The 20,614-nt window shown below is 39.1% G+C and overlaps 2 protein-coding genes across 4 annotated transcripts in view; both read left to right on the top strand.

Annotated features, from left to right (window-relative positions):
* LOC6031771 (ATP-citrate synthase) overlaps positions 1 to 11,783 on the top strand; it is a 50,466-nt gene extending 38,683 nt beyond the window's left edge. For all 3 annotated transcript variants that reach the window (XM_038251406.1, XM_038251407.1, XM_038251408.1), the window contains 5 exons: positions 2,142 to 2,292; positions 8,270 to 9,503; positions 9,565 to 9,669; positions 9,731 to 9,966; positions 10,040 to 11,783. In XM_038251406.1, coding sequence (XP_038107334.1) covers positions 2,142 to 2,292; positions 8,270 to 9,503; positions 9,565 to 9,669; positions 9,731 to 9,966; positions 10,040 to 10,208 — 1,895 coding nt within the window. In that variant the 3' untranslated portion in view covers positions 10,209 to 11,783. The remainder of the gene's footprint in view (positions 1 to 2,141; positions 2,293 to 8,269; positions 9,504 to 9,564; positions 9,670 to 9,730; positions 9,967 to 10,039) is intronic.
* A 4,221-nt stretch (positions 11,784 to 16,004) lies between these two features.
* Positions 16,005 to 18,083, top strand: LOC6031772 (uncharacterized protein C19orf47). The gene is made up of 4 exons (XM_001842431.2): positions 16,005 to 16,221; positions 16,325 to 16,657; positions 16,723 to 17,165; positions 17,225 to 18,083. The coding sequence occupies exons 1-4, from the start codon at positions 16,203 to 16,205 to the stop codon at positions 17,939 to 17,941; spliced, it is 1,512 nt and encodes a 503-aa protein (XP_001842483.2). The 5' UTR covers positions 16,005 to 16,202; the 3' UTR covers positions 17,942 to 18,083.
* The last annotated feature ends 2,531 nt before the right edge of the window (positions 18,084 to 20,614 follow it).

Below are 20,614 nucleotides of genomic sequence, written 5' to 3'. Positions count from 1 at the left end.
CAATAATGGGTTTTGATCGTGTTTTTTTTTTACCGTTGTACATAAAAATTGACATAGGGCTTTAGTACAGGGAAACCTCTTTTTACGCGATGCGTGTATGTCTTGTTCAGTTCTACAAAAAGCTTTTTGAAGCTTGCAAAAATATTGTATGGTTTAAGAGAAATCGACGAAACAAAAAGCGTAACGCCACCGCGTAGAAGAGGTTTCTCTGTACCCAATTGCATAGTTTTCGTAAAAAAAATCCTTTCTCTTTATAAAACAAAAAAAATAAATGTGTACCGTCAGTGGGGGTGACATTGGGTCAAAGTGATTTTTTACGAATTTTACCATTTCTCAGGTTCTTTTCAATGAAAATGAATTCTGTTGCAAGGGTTGTGTAGGGGACATCTTAAGATGACTTCGCTGAAAACATCTCGTTCCTAGAACAAATCCTGTTATTTTGGCAGCTGTCTAAAGTTGGAGTACGTTTTTGGCCAAAAATGACCTCTCGAAAAATCATTTTTCTAATATTTTTGTTAGAATTGCTCCAAAACCACCCAAATGTTTGAAAATCTCCACTTCAAACATTGTAGAGTGTCAATACGATTCCCTCGAACAAGAAACACTATTGGATGACTTGTTTTTACCATGTCGTTGTATTTGAGCATCATTTTAGTTTCATTTGACCCAATGTCACCCCCTCTAAGGGGTGAGATTGGGTCAATTTTCAAACAATTGGCATTTAAGGTAATGTTCATCAAAATCCACCATATTTTGGGAAAATGTTAGTAAACTATCTAAGAACAAATCTGCGTTGAAAGATTTTCGATGTTATTTAAATTGTTTTTGTTATTAAGAAAATTCGAGAGGTGTATCGTTTTTTTCACCCATAGTCACCCCCACTGACGGTATTAATTTTTTTTAATTTTACAAATATTTTTAAATTTTCATATTTTTATTTTGAATTGGGTAATAAAATGATGCTTAAATGGCTGATATTATTGCTCACAATGATAAAGATTATTTTTCTGAGTACAATGACCCTTTCTACGACCACAAAGAATGAATAAAAAAACAAATTTTTAATCTTCTTACTTGACAGATTGTCCCAAGAGGATCATAGTTGATCCATCGTAAAATGTTGTCTTGTCATTTTTTGTTCATTAAAAAAAAGTGATCGGAAATGGTTTTTAGGCCGTGTTTTTTTTATCGCTGTACATAAAAAATTGCATTGGGCTTTGGAATTCTATTGGCGTCTGTTTATGTTTGCTCCAAACAACAAAAATGCATTCAAACCTTTGTCTCCGGCTGGCCGGTACCAGCAAATAACAGAAAATGGTTACCCGAATGGGCTCAGTTTTCACAAAATGGGATCAAATTTGATTTGCTTACCAGCGGTGGAGACGAATACAATTATTAAGACAATCCTCGTTTTGTGAGTTAAACGCCATCCACAAATGGGGGGCAAGTTAGGTGTTGTTCAAAATTATTACAGCTGAAATTAAATTTGAGTAGCCACCCTGTTAATTTTATCATTGCTTTTCTGGCACATCGCAACTAACCTGCTAATCCGACGTCATCAATTAACTAACCTTCTAATCTATAACCAAAAAAATATCAAATTTCTTCTTCCCCTGTGCAAAAACCTCCTCCCGAAAAAAATCCAAAATTAAATCCTAATCAAAATTGTGTTCTGCTTATTTCTTTTTATTTTATGTTTATGTTATCGGTTCTCTATTGGCATTCTGTGTTCGGGTTGCAATTTCGGTTGGTTTCTTCCATGCGCCCACCAAACAAAAATCCCAAAAACCATCCGATCAAACAATCCTCATTCCATTCAACCCAAAACATCGTGTGAAACTCCCACCTACGTGTGTGTGTGTTTGTGTGTCATCCATGCCATCCTTCCCAACAACAACAAAAAAAACAACACACGAACACACACAAACAGTGGCCACGCCAACGACACCGACGGTAGCAGCTCCGGCCACGACACCCACCGCAACAACACCCACATCATCGGCCAACAACGGTAGTAACGGTACTAAGTGGGACACTTTCGTCCAGTAGTTGTTTGTGAAGCAAATTTCACCCAAAATTAGAGGGGCATTCGGGACTAATTTTTCCATTATTTTTTCCTCCCTCTAATTTCGAACTCGCAGGAGCATCGGGAGCGTCGTCGGTGAAGTATGCCCACGCCAAGGTCGGTTCCGGCGAGTACCAGCGGATGTTCAGCAAGGGCACGAAGGCGCTCGTCTGGGGCATGCAGACGCGGGCCGTCCAGTCCATGCTGGACTTTGACTTTATCTGTCGGTGAGTCTACCGTGCAAATTAGAAATTTTTCGAATAATTTTGTTTCGGGGATTATCTTAGCAACTCTGGATAACAAACTTGACTTATGTTGTGTTGTGTTTTTGTTCTTTCATTTTTAGTGCGTTTTTTATGTGATTTTTTTTCTTTATTTTTTAATTATATTTATTCTAGACCATAGTAAACAATCTCGTCGTACATTGTGTTTAGTTTTTTTTTGTTTGTTTTCTCGTTTTTGTTTTTGTTTGTTTAATCCATTAGCAAGTCCGGAGATCGGAAGGAACGTGATCAAGTAAAGTTGCGTATTCTTTTTATGACCCCCCAAGAAATGTTGACAGTTCGGTCTGTGTTCCTCAACTTGAAAAAATAGATTAACCCTCTACCGCCCAATTTTTTTTAGAATATATATATATTCTTTTTCCCGTGTTCATGAGGTCATTTTGAGCAACTCTTGTTCTACGAAAAACTTTACTTCTCTTGTTTTATGTTTTTCTTGTTTTTTTTGTTTGTTTTAGTATTTTAATTTGCATTTATCTTGTTTAGTTTTTGTTTGTTTTTGTTAGTATTTGGCCTATTCTAGCACCTCCTATCATTACATTTTGTTAATTTTTTCATGTTTTTATAGCCACTTTTTTTTTGCTTGTTTTTCACATTTCTGCTATAAAATAGCACATTTATCATTTAAATTGTAAAAAAATGCGTAGAGGCATAGTCTGGGACACTACAAAAATTACTGCATACTTCTTTTTACTTAAGATATAGGAAATGTTAGTAAAAATACAGCCAAAGTTGACACCTGAAAAAATGACATTTTTGAGAACATTGGCAAAGTCACATAAAACAAGTAAAACTTCCAACCCATAAATTTTCTAAAATTTTAAGAGTTCTTCTTTCCAAGGCTTTTTAAAGATCAAAAATCGGTTGAAAAATGGATTTTTGGCGATTTTTCAAATCGAAGCCCGTCTAAAGGCGGGGTTGGGTTGTAGATGGTTAAACTATTCAAAAAATCATAGTACAAAAAAATAAATTGTGAATCCTAAATTTGAAGAATTCAAAAATTATTGAGTCCAAAAATCTAAAAAACAGAATAATAAACAAATATTATCCATTTTTTTTAAGTTTTGAACTATTTTTTTAAATTTATATAAATGTTTTAATTCTAAAATTCTTGAATTTAAAAATCAAAAAAAAAATAAATCGTAAATTAAAAAAACCTTAAATTCCTGAATTCCTTAAATTATTATAAAATTAAAAAAATCTCAAATTTTAAAATTCAAAAAATCTGAAGTACTAATATTATAAAATTCAAAATTTTTTAGATTTTAAAATTCTAAAATTCTTGGATTCCAAAATTCTAATATTCTAAAATTCAACTTTAACGCATCAACTTCAAAAATTAGTTAAAATACTTAAAAAATCAATGTGCAAAAAAATAAACGAGAATTCTAAAATTGAAGAATTTAAAAATTAGTGAGCCCAAAAATATGAAAATTTTGAAAATGCAAAAAAAAATCCAAAAGTAAAACTAAAAAAAATCATTTTTTTTTTCAAAAAATTTAAGGCCGATGCAAATATTTAAAAAAGTTTTGTCCTCGGCCCTGGCCAAGGTCAAGGGGGCAAAAAAATAAAAAAATAAAAAAAAATTAAATAACAAGCTATAGTCTTCACATTTAAATGAAAAAAGTGTTTTAAAATGCATTTTACACTAGTTCAGTTGTTTTGCAATCATTAGTTTTCAAAAAATCTATGATCTGACGAAAACAAAAATTGTATCGAAAAAAAAAGATTTTGCATCGAAAATTTTCAAAAAATCTTAAGATTTTTTAATAAACCCAAACATGCAAAAAATGATTTGTGTATTTTAATTTGATTTCAGTTGGTTGCACTTGAATTTTCATTGAAATTTTGAAGTTTATTGTAAAAATATTTTTTTTGCCCCCTGATTTTTCGGGCCAATTTTGAAGGGGGTGACAAAACTTTTAAAAATATTTGTACCAGCCTAAAAACATTTAAAAAAATAATTTAATTTTTTTAAATTTACAAATCTGTTTATTCTCAATATCTTGAATTCCTAAAGGCATAAATTATAAAATTCATAAATTCGAAAAACCTCAAATTCCCAAAACATAACATTAAAAAAAATAAACATTTTGAAATTGTCAACTTTTAAACTTGTGAAATTCTAAAAATCTGAAATTCCAAGATTATAAAATTGCCAATGTTTTAGATTTAAAAATTCGAAAACTCTAATATTCCATTTTTTTTTAAATATGAAAATTCTAAAATTCCTTAATAGTAAAACTTAAAAACTCCTAAATTCTCCTCAAATTAAAAAAAAATCTTCTTCTCTTCTTTTCAAAACATCTGAGTTTCTAAACTTTTCATATTCTTAAATGCTGCCAGTTTTGGAGTCATATTTTAGGTTAGGAACAAAAATCTAGAGAATTTAAAAATTTACGAGGACCTCGAAGCAATAGAATACGAACTATTTTTAAATTCAAATCGGTGATTATCGAGTTTTAAAATGTTTGATTGACTAAAAATGTATTTTTTTCATAGTTTTTTTCTTCATTATTTTTTTAACTAATTTTTTTTTAGTTGCAGCAATGTTAAATATTTTAATTTTTGATGTTCTGAACCATTCTTTTTTTAATTAAGAATGTTTTTTTTATTTTTCTTTAGTTTAAAAAAATATATATTGGATTATTACATTTTTTTATGTTTTCAATTTGTGATATTTTTTTACTTACGTAATAAAGTTTTTAAATACTTGATTATTATTTTGTAATTGCCCAATTTTTTCTTATTTTGATTTCCTTATTTTATTTGCAGGCCAAGGATTGATACCTAAGAGCATGCAATGGCACTGACCTTGTTTCGTGCTCTTCGGTTGACGTCCACGTAAGGAGCATCCTGGAAGGAGCGTAACTAACTACATCCGTTGTTCTGTTAGATCATCCGAATAATCTTGATCAGAACAGTATAGCTCTGGTTCCTTGCGAGTGTCCTATTTTCTTACCTCCACGTTGTCTTGGTTTTCATGATGACCTAGCTGGTGGCCTGCACAGCAAAAAATCCGATGGTAAAATCGCATGCAAAAGCATGCACATCACCTTCGTCAAAATAAACACTTAATATTACACACTGCATGTACATTTTTTGCAAACACAAAAAAAAAGTTGCAACCGACGGGATTCAAACCCAGCACCATCAGTAAAGACTGGCGCCTTAGCCCGCTCGGCCATCGGACCGATGAATAATAGAATGGATAAACGCATATATAGGCTTGACATTTCGGTAAAGTAGGTTTCCCATACTGATGGGCTACATATTTCAGTATGTAATATTACACAGAATTTCATAAAATAATGCAAAATTTATTTTACACCCAGGTCTTTTACACGCAGCTGGATTACTACTTTATTTGCTGTGTGTGGAAACGGATCGTAAAGTTTGTGAATTTGTGATTGTAGACGGTATTGTTTTGATTCGCAGTATGTTGAGTCAACTGCTGTGGATGTACCTGAAACATCGCACAACGGGGTTTTTCTTCTCTTCATTCTCAGCTACCACCTATCTCCTATTTTTATTTTGCTCTTCTGATTCCCAATTCTTCACTGATTCTTCTATTTAATATCCAACATTTGATTTTAATTTTACTAACTTTTGATTCTCTTATCTCTCAAAGCTTTTCCACTCTTTTCTGTCAATTGATACTGCTGTAACAAACTTTGTTTTGTTTTTTTTTTCCTTAAAAATATACTTTTCCTTAATGTACTAGTAATATCAAGTCTATTTATCATTCGCCTAATCTTTTTTGAATTTATTGCGAATTTATTTATTTGAATAATTATTTATCTTTCCTATAAATTATCATTACTATAATCTAAGCTTGTTTTGTGGCAGGCCAAGTGCGAATGATTCTGATGATACCTCTTCAGTTGACGCTCAGGCGAGGAACATCCTGGAAGGAGCGTCACTGACTACGCCCGTAGTCCTGTTAGATCATTTCTTGATCAAGACAGTATAGCTCTGGTTCCTTGCAAGTGTCCTATTTTCTTACCTCCACGTTGGCTTGGTTTTCATGATGACCTAGCTGGTGGCCTGTGGAAACGGATCGTAAACCTTTGACCACCGCGGGTCAAAGTCGAGACGGCTAAAAGAAAGGGGCGCGACAATGTGGGAAAGGGATGTAATTTGTGATTGTAGACGGTATTGTTTTGATTCGCAGTATGTTGAGTCAACTGCTGTGGATGTACCTGAAACATCGCACAACGGGGTTTCTCTTCATTCTATTTCATCTACCACCTATCTTCTGTTTATTTTGTTTCACTGATTTTCTAACGCGGCTTCTGTTAACTTCTGTTTACTCCATTTGATTTCGATTTTACTCATTTGATTCTCTTATTTCTCAACGCTTTTCCACTCTATTTTACCAATTGATGCTGCTGTAACAAACTGTCTGTTTTTCCTTAATTTGGCAGCGATGTCAATTTTGTTTATCTTTATTTATCTATTTGAATAATTTTTCATCTGCCCTATAAATTGCACTTAACACCTTAACCACATTGTTACCTCTTGTTATTAACTATTGTTAATTTCATTATCTACTTAATAAATTACTATCTTTCTTTTACTATTGATTCTTTACATAGTATATTTCTTTCACTGTCCATTGTTTTCAATCTTCACCCTTTTCTTCAACCAAATGAGGTTCGAGCCCTTACTCAATTTTTGGAATGATCAAAGAATTAACACAAATATTACTATTGTACTTTTGAAAACTTTTATAAAATGCTTAGGACCAAAAATTGTAACAAAACACCGCGACAAAAGAAATACCAACATATAAACACGACTCAACACTAGGAAAGATTTCAGGAGAAAACAATACACAGTAAATAACAATTAGTTTTGAATTCAAACTAAAAATAAAACAGTCTTTGCTTTAATGAAAGTTGTTAGGCACACTTTAAATGGTTAGGCGCTTATACTTACATCAAACCCTACGTAATGTACCACCCCCGGCCGAGTTAAAATGCGTAACCGGAAAAGAAGGTGTGCATGCCTGGCACGAACACTCAAAGCGTGTTCTAGCGTGCTGCTCGTACTGACTCAGAGCAAGGGTGAGATGTAGGTGTAAGGGCAGTGCGTGTTCGTCGGGAACCTGGTGCATAAGAGAGAGAGACTAATGTCAAACACCCTTCAAAGCTTCGTTGCGCCAAGAAAAATGTCTATGCAAGCCATGAGAAAGTGAAATTATTGACAACCCGAAGAAATTTTTAAAGCAAACAGAATCCAAGGGACCGTCGAGGAAGAGATCCTTCAAGCAAGGGATAACATCGAGGAATGAAGATAATTGAAGTATGCAGATTGAAGGGACTGAAGAATTCATGGAAAGATGGAGAATTATTGATATCGAGAAGATCGACAGCCAGAATTTATTAAAAATTTAAACCATTGAAATATTTGAAATGGCATTTTCAATTCTCAAAAACAAATGTAGTACATTTACATTTCGTTTTGGAAATTCCTAAAATAATATTTTAACAAAAAACCATGCCAACTTGAGCCGTTTCTTTCAAAAGACCGAAGTTTAAAAAGACCCGCTGTTATTTTTTTGTGAGCCACGGTTCTTTCGCTCTTTTTAGTGAACCGGCTTTTTGAGCGGCTCGCTCTATCTTTGCCCTTATATTGAGGTTTTATTTAGCTTTTTTTCAGAAAAGAAAAAGAAATGATCACCCTAAAAATGTAAATTATTTTTAGAATTCATGGAAGTAATAGAAATTAGCATAGTCCTGCGCCAAGCACGCTCATTTTTAATTTTCAAATTTGGCAGAATTCTGCCGAAAACAGAACAACTTATTTTTTAAGCAGAAAAATGCCGAACTTTGTCAAATTAACTGTCTGCCTGTTTCTTTAAAAACATGTTTTTCTTAAGATTTTTAATTAATTTCCACTTTTCCTCTTTTTGTTCCAGCCGCGACGAGCCGTCGGTGGTCGCCATGGTGTACCCCTTCACCGGGTACCACAAGCAAAAGTTCTACTGGGGCCACAAGGAGGTGCTGATTCCGGTCTACTCCAAGATGTCCGACGCGATCAACAAGCACAAGGAGGCGGACGTGCTGGTCAACTTTGCGTCGCTCCGTTCGGCGTACGACAGCTCGGTTGAGGTGCTGGACTACCCGCAGATCCGCACGATCGCCATCATCGCCGAGGGCATTCCGGAGAATTTGACCCGCAAGCTGAACGTGGCCGCGCGTTCGAAGAACGTTTCGATCATTGGGCCGGCGACGGTTGGTGGGGTGAAGCCGGGCTGCTTCAAGATCGGAAATACTGGGGGGATGTTGGACAACATTTTGCACTCGAAGCTGTACCGGCCGGGCAGTGTGGCTTATGTGTCGCGGTCGGGTGGAATGTCCAACGAGTTGAACAATATTATTTCGTTGACGACGGACGGCGTGTTTGAGGGTGTGGCCATTGGCGGGGATCGTTACCCGGGGACGACGTTTATGGATCACATTCTGCGGTACCAGGCCGATCCGGACGCGAAGATGCTGGTGCTGCTGGGTGAGGTCGGTGGCGTTGAGGAGTACGAGGTGTGCGAGGCGCTTCAGAATGGTCGTATTACGAAGCCGTTGATCGCGTGGTGCATTGGAACGTGCGCTGGGATGTTTACGTCGGAGGTGCAGTTTGGTCACGCTGGGTCATGTGCTAACTCGGACCGCGAGACGGCTACGGCCAAAAACAAGTCGCTGGCGGCGGCCGGAGCGCACGTTCCGGACTCGTTCGACACGCTGGGTGATTTGATTGGCTCGGTTTATGGCGATTTGGTCAAGAGCGGGGTGATCGTGCCGGCCGATGAGGTTCCGCCGCCGACGGTTCCGATGGATTACTCGTGGGCGCGCGAGCTGGGTCTGATCCGTAAGCCGGCCTCGTTCATGACGTCGATCTGTGACGAGCGTGGCCAGGAGCTGCTGTACGCCGGCATGCCCATTAGTGATGTGCTGCAGAAAAACGTCGGAATTGGGGGTGTGGTTTCGCTGCTGTGGTTCCAGCGCTGCCTGCCGCCGTACGTGTGCAAGTTCTTCGAGATGTGTCTGATGGTGACTGCGGACCACGGGCCTGCGGTGTCCGGTGCGCACAACACGATCGTGTGCGCTCGTGCCGGCAAGGATCTGGTTTCGTCCGTCGTCAGCGGACTGTTGACCATCGTGAGTGGCAAGATTACTGGATTAAATCGAGTTGGTATAAACGAAACGTGTCTGCTTTCAGGGTGACCGCTTCGGAGGCGCGCTGGACGGTGCCGCCAAGCAGTTCTCGGAGGCGTACGACTCGAACCTGCACCCGATGGAGTTTGTCAACAGCATGAGGAAGAAGGTAAGATCGTAGTACTTTAATCTTGTGAGGAATTCAAACTAACCCCCAGTCAATCCTCCAGGGTCAACTGATCATGGGCATCGGGCACCGCGTCAAGTCGATCAACAACCCGGACATTCGCGTCAAGATCATCAAGGAGTTTGTGATGGAGAACTTCCCGGCCAAGCCACTGCTCGAGTACGCGCTCGAGGTCGAGAAGATCACGACGAGCAAAAAGCCGAACCTGATCCTGAACGTGGACGGCGTGATCGCGACCAGCTTCGTCGACATGCTGCGAAACTGCGGCTCGTTCACCAGGTGAGTGGCCGAACTCGGCTTGCCTAGGTTGAGGGTGGTTGAAGAAGTCTAATCCACTTTTTTTTTGTAACAGCGAGGAGGCCCAGGAGTACATCAACATTGGCGCCATCAACTCGCTGTTTGTGCTGGGCCGCAGCGTTGGCTTCATCGGCCATTACATGGACCAGAAGCGCCTGAAGCAGGGTCTGTACCGCCACCCGTGGGACGACATCTCGTACGTGCTGCCGGAGCAGTACAACTAAGCTGCGAGCTGCTGAACTAACCAACGTAAACGGGGTCGAAAAGGCTGAACCTGACAAAGCACAACAAGTTTAGTGAGAGGTTTGTTTTTCATCGAATGCAATTTATTTGGGGAAAACACTAGGAAAGAAGTTGAAGAAAAAAAGCAAGCAGAATCTCGGCGAAGCAAAAAATGCAACAAAAAAAAAGATGGACTAGATTATAGTGATGAAAAGATTTCCTACACAAACAAACAAACAAAAAAGGCAAAATGCACATCCAACTCATTCCATACGATAGTTTCTGTTTTGTGCGAGCGCGCGAGAGTCCCGTTTTACCCCGTTTATCTATCTATCTTTACTTCATTCCCACCAAACCCCCCGCTTTTCCAATTCCTTCTCGCGGTTTATCAAACCTGATAAATATGCATTTAAAAATCTTTCCCTTCCTTTGATGTAATCAAAAAAAAACTTTACAGACTCTTTCATTACACACAAACAAAAAATATGGTGAGCGAAACAAAAGAAGAGAAAAACAACAGGATCGCCATACAAAACAATCGCATGAAGATAGAGAGAGATAATCTAGAAAAAAAACGAACATTCAATGGAGTGGAAATTATTTAAATTCAAATCAAACCTAAGTTATTTTCTCTTATTTGCTAAGCATCATTATTAGGAGTGTTTTTGAGGAAGAGCACAGACAAAATGCAAAATCGGCAAAGTTTATAGTTTCTAGCAAAGGGGATCTCTATGTGGAAAGGAAAAAGCGAAAAAAAAAATCGAAGAGATCCGTACAAGTTTCGTTCATTTAGGTTAGACACTATTTTTCTCCCCCCTAACTTTAGTTTTGTGGTTTCTTTTTTCCTTTACACTTTCATTTCTTTCCATTCATTCATTTCGCGTTAGGAGGAAACTGATAATTTTTGTTTATTTTTTTTGCGCTAATTTTAGTAGACGAATTAGTTTTGTACTAAAGATTGTCCCAAACCCTAGACTCGGCAGGATGTATCATTGATTTAAACTGTTTTTGTTTTGTAAGCGAAAATCATTGATTTTTACAGTTTTATTGTAATAAACTGATGAACATTCTTCTTCGAACAAGCGTTTTCTTTTTGGTTTTGTTTTCTTTTATCTCTTTTCCCCCCAAAACAAACTTTGAAGCAGTACTGCGATACACTAGAAGGCGATATCGATGTTGAATATTGTTGACAAAAAAAAAACAACTGTTTTCTGCACCGTCCACGGACAACTGCGTAGCGAAATTGCACATGAAACAAATAAAATAAAATAAAGCAGCCTAAAATGCGCTACCAACTGTTGAAGCAAAACGAGCACAAGCACTGCACAAACAAAATGTTATAAAACAATGTGAAGAATAAGACTTCCAACAAGCTGCACCCGGGTTTGGCACACACACACTAGAAGAGAGAAAAAAACTGCACCGACGTTTTCAGTGTGAGTAGTAAGTATTTGTATTATGGCAAAGGTGGACTAAAATGCCTTTTTGAAAGCAAAATAACGTAACACGTGGTATCGCAGTATGGAATCATAAAAAAAAACAAATATTGAAGAGTAAATATAGATCGCTATATGAAATGAAGAGTACTTTCATTCTTGGAAAAGAAATTCCTTAAAACAATTGAAACAAAACAACGCATAATAGTTTTTGTTGTCTAAAGAAAGGATTTGCTTTCGGATCTGACTAAAGATCAGTCTTTGGAATCCGAACATTTCGCGAGAAATATTCATTGGAAAAATCTGCAACAAATCATGGATGATCGATATTCGATGCCCGATCGATTGAAATTTACAGAACTGGTCAATCTTGAATCCGATTTTTTAAAGGAAAAAATGTTCTCCAGCACCTAGAATTTTTTTTTTTAGGAATTCATAAACTAAAAAATAAGGATAAGGAACACGTTCGTCGAAGTCCTTGCCAAGTTTCACTCCTAATAATCGAAAGAGGAAATTTGTAATTTTAAATTGTAAAGTTTCTCTAACCTAAAATATGGCAGCAAAAATGGCGACAATTGAATTTTCAATTCGGTTTATTTGTGAATAATCAAGAGTGCATTAAAGTACATAACAGAGTTTTGGAGATCCTTTCAGCTGTGTGTTACATCGAGTAAGAAAAAGTTTTCAAAACACTTACAAAAAGTGCAATGGGAAAAGGATAGATGAAGAAAAAGCTTAACACCAGATCACAGAAAAAATATATTGTAGATGTGCTAGATCATCAGCTCCCCAAGGGCCAGGAATTGTTCCGCCTTATTCCGGCAGCTCCGAAACCGCGTCATCATCTCCCCCGCGAGAGCGAAGAACTCTGGCAGGGTAAAGAGATCTTCCCCGGTGACTTCTTGCTGGGCCGCATTGCCGTTACCGGCAGCGACCACGCTGGCGAACGAACGCCCCCAACCAGGAGGGAACGCTGAGTTTTCCGCTGGATGTGACTCACCACACTTCACGCAGCGGGGGCCGGAGGTTGCAGTTCCGCGAGCCGTGGCCGAGTTTCTGGCAACGGTGGCATTGCGCTACGTTTGTCGGGTTCTTGGCGTAAAACCGCCAGTTTACCCAAAAACCGTCCAACGTCTTAGTCCGCCGCAGGTCTTGGATCTTGACGGTGCCGCGGTCGAAGTACAACAGGTACTGTGTGTGTACCGGACGGTCTTGGTAACCCTGCAAGACAACCTTGACAGGGGGCTTCTCGGGGTTGAATGTGTAGAAGTTGAAGTTGCTATGCTTCAATTCTTCAAACACCAGGTCGAAATTCTTTTTGGTCAGTGTGATCACTTGCACTGCCGACTTACCGATTGTCAGACAATATCCGAGGCCTTCCAGCAACTCGTCAACATCGTCCGCTAACGTGTCCAAAACAAAAATTGGAGGTGGTCTACGTTCCGCTGGAGAGTTGTTCTTTTTTGACGTCGGCACTTTTTTCCGTGCACGACCATCATCGTCGTCGTCGGTACACCCTTACCAAAAATCATGACTTTTTGAGTTCCAAATCCCACTTTTCATACGAATTTTTCAGTTCAACCCATATAACCATTTTTATGGTTGTAGTACTTGAACTTAAAAAATCGTATGAAAAGTGGGATTTGGAACTCAAAAAGTCATGATTTTTGGTAAGGGTGTAGTGCTCGGGGTTGTTGTTGTTGTTGTTTTCCTCATCGTCGCTCAGCATCTGGAACTCGTTCCTGGTTGTGACACCGGAAGTACCGGAACGGGTTCGCACTGGTGATCTCGAAACATACCCGGGATGTAGTAACTTTTTGTCGATGCCTTCTGCGTTCACGCTCCCCTGCGCGATGGCGGTCGACACGGCGTTGGTTTGTTTACCTTTTTGCACACGGCCGGTAGACGAACTTCGCGGGTTTTTCGAGGCCCCACTCGAACTGCCACGGCCACGGCCGGCCTTTGGCATGCTGGAGAAGCAAACTCGCGGGTAATCACAATCAATTGCGGCGAAAAAATCCGAAAAAAAAACGATAGAGCACTGAGCACTTCACTGCTGCTTGCTCTCGTGCGTATACGGAGGAGAAAATGGCGACAATTACGAATTTAATAACATAAAAATGTATGAATTTTAGAATTGAAGTATTTAAAATTAAAATAAAGCAATTTCAGAATTTTAGATTTCTAGAATTTTTTAATTTTTTTAGAATTGGGTACTAAAGCCCTATGTCAATATTTATGTACAACGGTAAAAAACACGATTAAAAACCATTTCTGATCACTTTTTTTCATTTTAATGCAACAAAAAATATTGACAAGACAACATTTTTTCGATGGATCAACTATGGTCCCCTTGGAACGAGCTGTCAAGTAGGAGCTTTTCTGTCAAGAAGGACCGCGAGGATAATTTTTCAAAATTGATTTAAAAATCCATTTTAAACTCTTTGTGGTCGTACAAAAGGTCATTGTACTCAGAAAAATAAGCTTTATCGCTGTAAACAATAATATCAGCAATCTAAGCTTCATTTTAGGACCCAATTTTAGAATATTAGAACTTAAAATAAAAAATATAGAATAAAGGAATATATTTTTTTTATTTAGGAAAGATGGATGCGAGGATGGATGTTTTGTTTTATTGTTGATTTTGGAATAATTTTTGTCAATTTTATGTGATGTTTAAAATTTTTGAAATGCCTTAATTTTTCAAAAAATAATTTTCGATTTTTTTTGTTTAAATTTTGTTTTTATTTTTTTAGTTCATTTTTTTAATTGCTGAGAGCTTGAATATTTTAAGTTTTAAATATGTATTTCCATCTTTTTATTTGTTTCACCAAGAATCTCAACCATTCCTTCCGAGCTCCGTACTACCTATTTCTATCGGAAAAATCGGAAATTTCACATATGATTCATATTTAAAATGGAAAATTGCACCATTAGTTGTTGTTGATTACATGTATTTGGTGGAGTTGTATACCCAACTCAATTTGTCATTTTTAATGGCAAATTTTGGATGTGTTTATAAAATTTATATTTGTTCCTCTACTGGACATATTTTCTCGAAATTTTCATTTTTCAATTGTTTATTTTAAGGTCTTTTCGACTTCAAGTTTTGCAATAGTTCCGCACAATTTTTTTTTGCAATAAAATATTCTGAAAAATAACAATAATTATTCTGAAAAATAACAATTGTAAGAGGTTTTCGAAAGGAAAAAATAAACGTGTTGGCATTTAAGAATATTGCCATCTTGAACCCTTTTCGACTCAGTAGTCTGTGATTGATTAATAAAATTTTGTTTATTGAACCTTATCAAAAATAAACACTCAAACCCCGATGGTTTGACACCAACTGTTGTCAAACGAACGGGGTTACTTTTTAGTTTGACACCTCTTTTACACGGAGCTCACACACACTATTAAATGTTGGTTTTGATAGTGTGCGTAAACGCCGCGTAAAAAGTGACAGTTCGTCACTTTTTAGTTTGACTTTGACCAACCAACGGGGTACATACTAAAAAAGTGTCAAATGAAAAAATATTACTGCGGGCGTCAATAATCAGAGTTCACGCGTGGTGATACGACCGCAAGATACATTAGGTTTTACACCGACTTGATCTGGAGGTTAGAAATGAGTGCACTGTTTACATCTGAAGTTTTTTTTTTGAAAAGGTCCAATAAACCAAATGTTCAGTTTTTGCTTTTTGGGTGTTTTTGAAACCGCCTTGAGTCAGGGGTATTAAAAACACCCAAAAAGCAAAAACTGAAAATTTGGTTTATTGGACCTCTTCAAAAAAAAAAAAAAAAAACTCCAGACATGGACTTAACACAGTTCGTTTTTGTTCGTGAATGATAGTCCAAAAATCTACGAAGACCATGTAAACAGTGCACGCAAGCTGTCAAATGACGTCACGGCGTACAACCGACAGCCACATGACAACTGCATAACAAATTTTTGGCTGTTCTCAAAGGTTGCCACGAGTTTTCAGCTGAGTTTTGTGGAAAATATTCAAAACAAACCAAGTTTACAGCCAAATCAACGTTGAATTTCAGTTCAACTTGCTGATTTTTAAAACGCGTCAGTTAGGCGACTAATACCCAGTTAAACTCGTGTTCGAACCGGTTGTTGCGTTTGAAACGGAATTTTTATACGATTCTAATTAGATTCCGTTTCAGAATAATTCTGATTGATTTGACTGGATAATCTCCTGTCACTTACAGCGAAGATGAAACGTGATTTTGTCGTGCAATAAGCAATATCATTCATTTTCATTTCAGCGTGTACTCCCAAGTTGTGTTTCAGAGACCGAGAACGGGGAACACGCAATAGAGCTGTGCTCCGCCCACGAACCGGTTCACCCTTCTTTTCCTTTCCCCGCGGGAGCTGAACCGGTTCCGCTGTTTGTGGGTGCGCTGTTTGACAACCGACGAAACGAATGGTGGAAAATATTTTGCGTAAAATTCAACCAAAAATCGTATTTTTTTCGTTTGATTTGATCCGTTTTCGAAGAGAACCAACGCTAAAGTGAACTCTGCGTGCCACGGAACACGGTCCGGCTCGAAAAGATGCCCACGGCAAGCGCCTGTAAGTGTTTCGGGTGGTTTTGTTGTGATGCCACTCCAAAAGTGGAGCTAAATTTTGATTGCCCTTTTTCGGTGGGGAACCGTTTTTTTCTGTTCTCTTCCAGCGTCATGGGTGAAGTTTTTCACCAATGCCGGCATTCCGTCGCAGGCGGCCGCCGGGTACGCGCATGTTTTCGTTGAGAACCGGATTCAGATGGACATGCTGATGGACTTGAACAAGGAGTACCTGCGGGAGATGGGCATCACGACGATGGGGGACATCATTGCCATCCTGCGTCACTCGAAGACGGTGTGCGACCAGAGTGCCCGCGACCGGGTACTGTCCTCGCAGTCGGCAGTCGTCGAGGGGCCGGCACTGCCGGAACACTTGGCCAATTTGGTTCCGGTGGCGGCGGTCTCTGCCACGCTGAGCAACCCACCCAAATCGGCAGTGTCCCGTAAGAACCTCTCTTCTTAACGGTGGTATAGAACCCGCTTTTTAATACAAATTTTCCTTTATTAGGCCCCAGCTCAGCGGTGTCTCTGCCGAGCAAATCGCGGAAAGTCTTTTCCGAGCACAAAATCACACTTCCGGCTGGCGGCGGCGGATCTTCCACGAACATTGTGCGCACCATCAACGAGGGTCCGGACAAGAAGGCATCGCTGGTGTCGACGGTCGGTAGCTTAGGCAAGCGGAGTGCCGTCTTCAAACGGCTCGAACGCAACTCCAATGACGACGAGGAGGAGGAGGGAGAATTAGACGACGACATTGACGACGCCGGAAACGGACGGGAACCGCCGAAGAAGATGGCCTCGAAGGTCACGCTCAAGGGTATCGAGGCGCTTGGGAAGAAGAGTTTTAGTTCCGGTGGCGGCGGAGGTTCAATCTTTTCGCGTTTGGGCGAGAAGAGCAACCAGAAAGAGCAGAGTGATGGAGCGCCCGCCGGGATATTGAAGAAGTCACCGGTAAGTGTCGAAGATTTGGTCAAAGCCAGGCTGCTTTACTAACGTTCAAACTCTTTCAGCAACAACTCACCCGCAAACTTCCTCCCAAAACCCAGAACGTCATTCTGGTGAAGAAGATCCCTGCCAAGGCGGTCACGGCAGGTGACGACCAGTCGCTCTCCTCGCGACGGCGCAGCTTCTCGGACGGCGAACCGGCCAAATCGGTTTCCTTCTCGAAGGAGGACGAAGTTCTCGAAATAGAATCCCGTCCCAAGGGACTCATCAGTCCCAAAGCTCGGATGCGCTTCCAAGATCGGGAACTCCCCGTTCGGGCACGCCTCGGCGGCGTTCACTTCCCAGTCGGGAAACGTCGTCCGCCCTTCCCAAATCAACAGCCAACGGCGGCGATGAACTCCTCCACCTCTCCCCTGCGGGGCACGAAAAAGACTGTCATGATGAAAGCCGGCAACGTGACCACGCTGTCCCCTGCGTCGCTGTCGCGTTCCAAGATGAAGGCCGATGCGATGCTGCTGCGCAACGAAACGCCCATTCGGAACCGGCTCAGCCTGGGGTCGTCCGATGGGGGCGGCAAATCTCTAGCTTACCGTAAGGATCGGTTCAGCTTGGACTCGAAGTTGGTCAACCTCAAGCTGAAGGGAGGAATCAAACCGGGCAAATTGGTGGCCGCAGGACGACCGATGGCGGCGAGACCGCCAGCTTCGAAGGGGGGCAGTAAGTTCAAGGAACCGGTCGGGGGGTCGAGTGTGTTCGATCGGTTGGGGTACGGACGGAAGTGAGCGGGAGGGGATAATCTTGATTGACTGTCGGATAGCGCAGAGAGGAAGGCACGTTGGTTTGCAAAATTTGAGCATTTGTAACGAGTTTACTACACAATAATTATGAAAATAAAGCTCTCGTATTACACTACGTAACAAAGGTTGAGGTAGTTTTTTGTTGGAAAGAATTTATTCCAGGTTGGAATTTCCAGCGTTAGATCGAAACATATTTTTCAAATTCTCCAATGAGGAATGTGGGGTCCATCCATAAACCACGTGGACAGTTTTTTTTTAATCTGAGGTAAGTCAGGTTTGAAGAAAAAAGTTAAATAATAAAAACAACATCAATTAAAAAATATCTTCAAAATTCTGTTAAAAGGGATTTGGAATTCGACCATCCACCATCAAATTACGACTTACTATCGGGATATTACGATTAAAATTTGTAATACCGTCATCTGGGGGCGAATCGGGACTACAGTCTGAATGGGGATAGCAGTGTTTAGAGCACTTAATGGTTTTAAATTTGAAAATGGATGTACTCATTTTGTTGGTCTGAGAGTCTGTTCTATCCGAAACCAACCAGAAAAAATACAAATATTGTGCTCTAACAACGTTAAAACTGCTGTCCCAATTCGCCCCAGTTCACGGTAGCGATTTAACGCATTTAAAAGGTAGCCAAACTTTCAAAAATAAAAATCAAAAAATAGGCAAATTTAAAATTAAAAAAAAATCTTAAATTTAAATGACAAAAAAAATAAAAACATATAAGATTTTTTTTCGTGGTTTCAAATTTTTTTTAAATATTGAATGTATAAATGTGTGTGTGTGTGTGTGCAACCAACCAAACGGGACCACGCGGTCGCTTCTTACAAATTGAGTTGTTTCCATGTATTTTAAGATCTATATTCTATACATGCAAATAACTCGCATAGGCATTTGGAAGGTGTTAGCTCTGCCGAGCTTCGGTGACCCATAGGGGGATGGCGTCGCTATTTTTAGACCACGTTTTCCACTTTTTCTCATCGAAACCGACTACTTTATCGACTTCATTTTGCTGGGCGAGATAGGACGCCGTCTATTTTTAGACGATGACTCAGCACTTTTACACTCTTGCGCTTAAAAAAACCAGGTGGCAGCACGATGTAACGCCACGTCCCTATTTCTACGCTGGCTAGCCGAGCGCGAGGTACTTCAGCTTTATCGACAAGCCCCGCCCTGAAGAACGTTTGCACCAATCGGATTCAAACGTTATTTAGAACTTCTGAACCCTTGTCAAATGGACATGGACCCAGCGCGTATATAGTTGATAGTAACAGTATTCCTAATTCCAGTCATAACTCACCAAGTCGCGATGGCCTAATGGTTAGCATTTTTGCTTACCAATCCAAAGGACGGGGGATCGAACCCCGACTTGAGCTTTGATTTGATTTTTCGTTCATGTTCAGAGTTTCAAGATTTATATGTCCTATACTTTTTCGTTGGGAGCAGATGGGAATCGAACCCAAAACCATTCGCTTTCAAAGCGAACACCGTAACCAGTCAGCCACGACCGCTCTCATTTTAAATATTGAATGTATAAATTATTTAAAATTACAAAATCAAACATTCAAAATTTAAAGAATTTCAAAAATTTAAAACACAAAAACAAATTAAACTATGCAAATTTAATACAGATATTTTAAAATATTTTTTTTAAATGAAAGAATTCTTATAAGGCCAAAACATTTTTTTTAAATATGTTAAAATTTCCATATTAGACGCCATCTTGAATATCTCGCTTCCCTTTGAGACTCAGGAAAATCAACAGGCAAATTTGGATTCTGGAGGGTCGATTTAGTCTAGATCGATCAAAAACTGGCCTGTTACACGATTTGCTTCTAGACACGAGAAATGAGCATCTTTTTTTGAATTCGTGCCTTGACCAAAAAATAGGCGCGACGGGACAACGCAAACTTGCGTCAGCCGTAACTCTGGATCCTTTTGGCCGATTTTCGATTTCTAATAAGCATTTTAAAGGGTTTTTTGAGTACGAAGAGAATCCAAAATATGATGCAAAACCGATTTCACGAACTATTGCAAATTAAACTATTGTCATTTTTCGTGACGGGACAACGCTTCCATATACCCCCTTTTCAAATGTCATGTATAATTTTATACCTACAGAATCTGCTTCTGTCAATAAGAGGGCTTATAAAAGAGTCATTTTACTATAAAATACCGTTTAGATTGATTAAATATCTGCATTCCTTCCATTAATTTGAGCTATTATTTAAAACAGTTGGGAAAATTAAAAATTCCCAACGTTTATACATTTTACAACATCTGCTCACATATATGTTTAGAATAGGAACTTTGGTGTGGAAATATGTTTTTTGTGTGGTTCAAATAGTGGGAAAACATGGAAAATTATCAGAACCATCCAAAGTTCAACTTGAAAAAAAGTTCAAGATGGTATGTCAGAGACATAACCGAAAGACATAGGACCAAACAATTTGAATGTGTTTTTGGATTGCTAGTGAAATCTGAAATAAGATTATTTTATTTTGTTTTATAGATTTGTCGGCAAAATTGTCATAAATGTTCTCCCAAGGTGAACCTTCTATGAGGGCACGGGCAACTCCAGGTTGTGGCCACTGCGGTTGAAATGACAATTTTCATGTTCAGTATCAAAAACCATGAATTTTGATATCC

This window comes from Culex quinquefasciatus, chromosome 2, assembly GCF_015732765.1.
Source record: "Culex quinquefasciatus strain JHB chromosome 2, VPISU_Cqui_1.0_pri_paternal, whole genome shotgun sequence".
NCBI classification, from domain to species: domain Eukaryota; kingdom Metazoa; phylum Arthropoda; class Insecta; order Diptera; family Culicidae; genus Culex; species Culex quinquefasciatus.
Note: the sequence above shows the minus strand (reverse complement) of the source record. Positions and strands in the feature narration are given on the sequence as shown.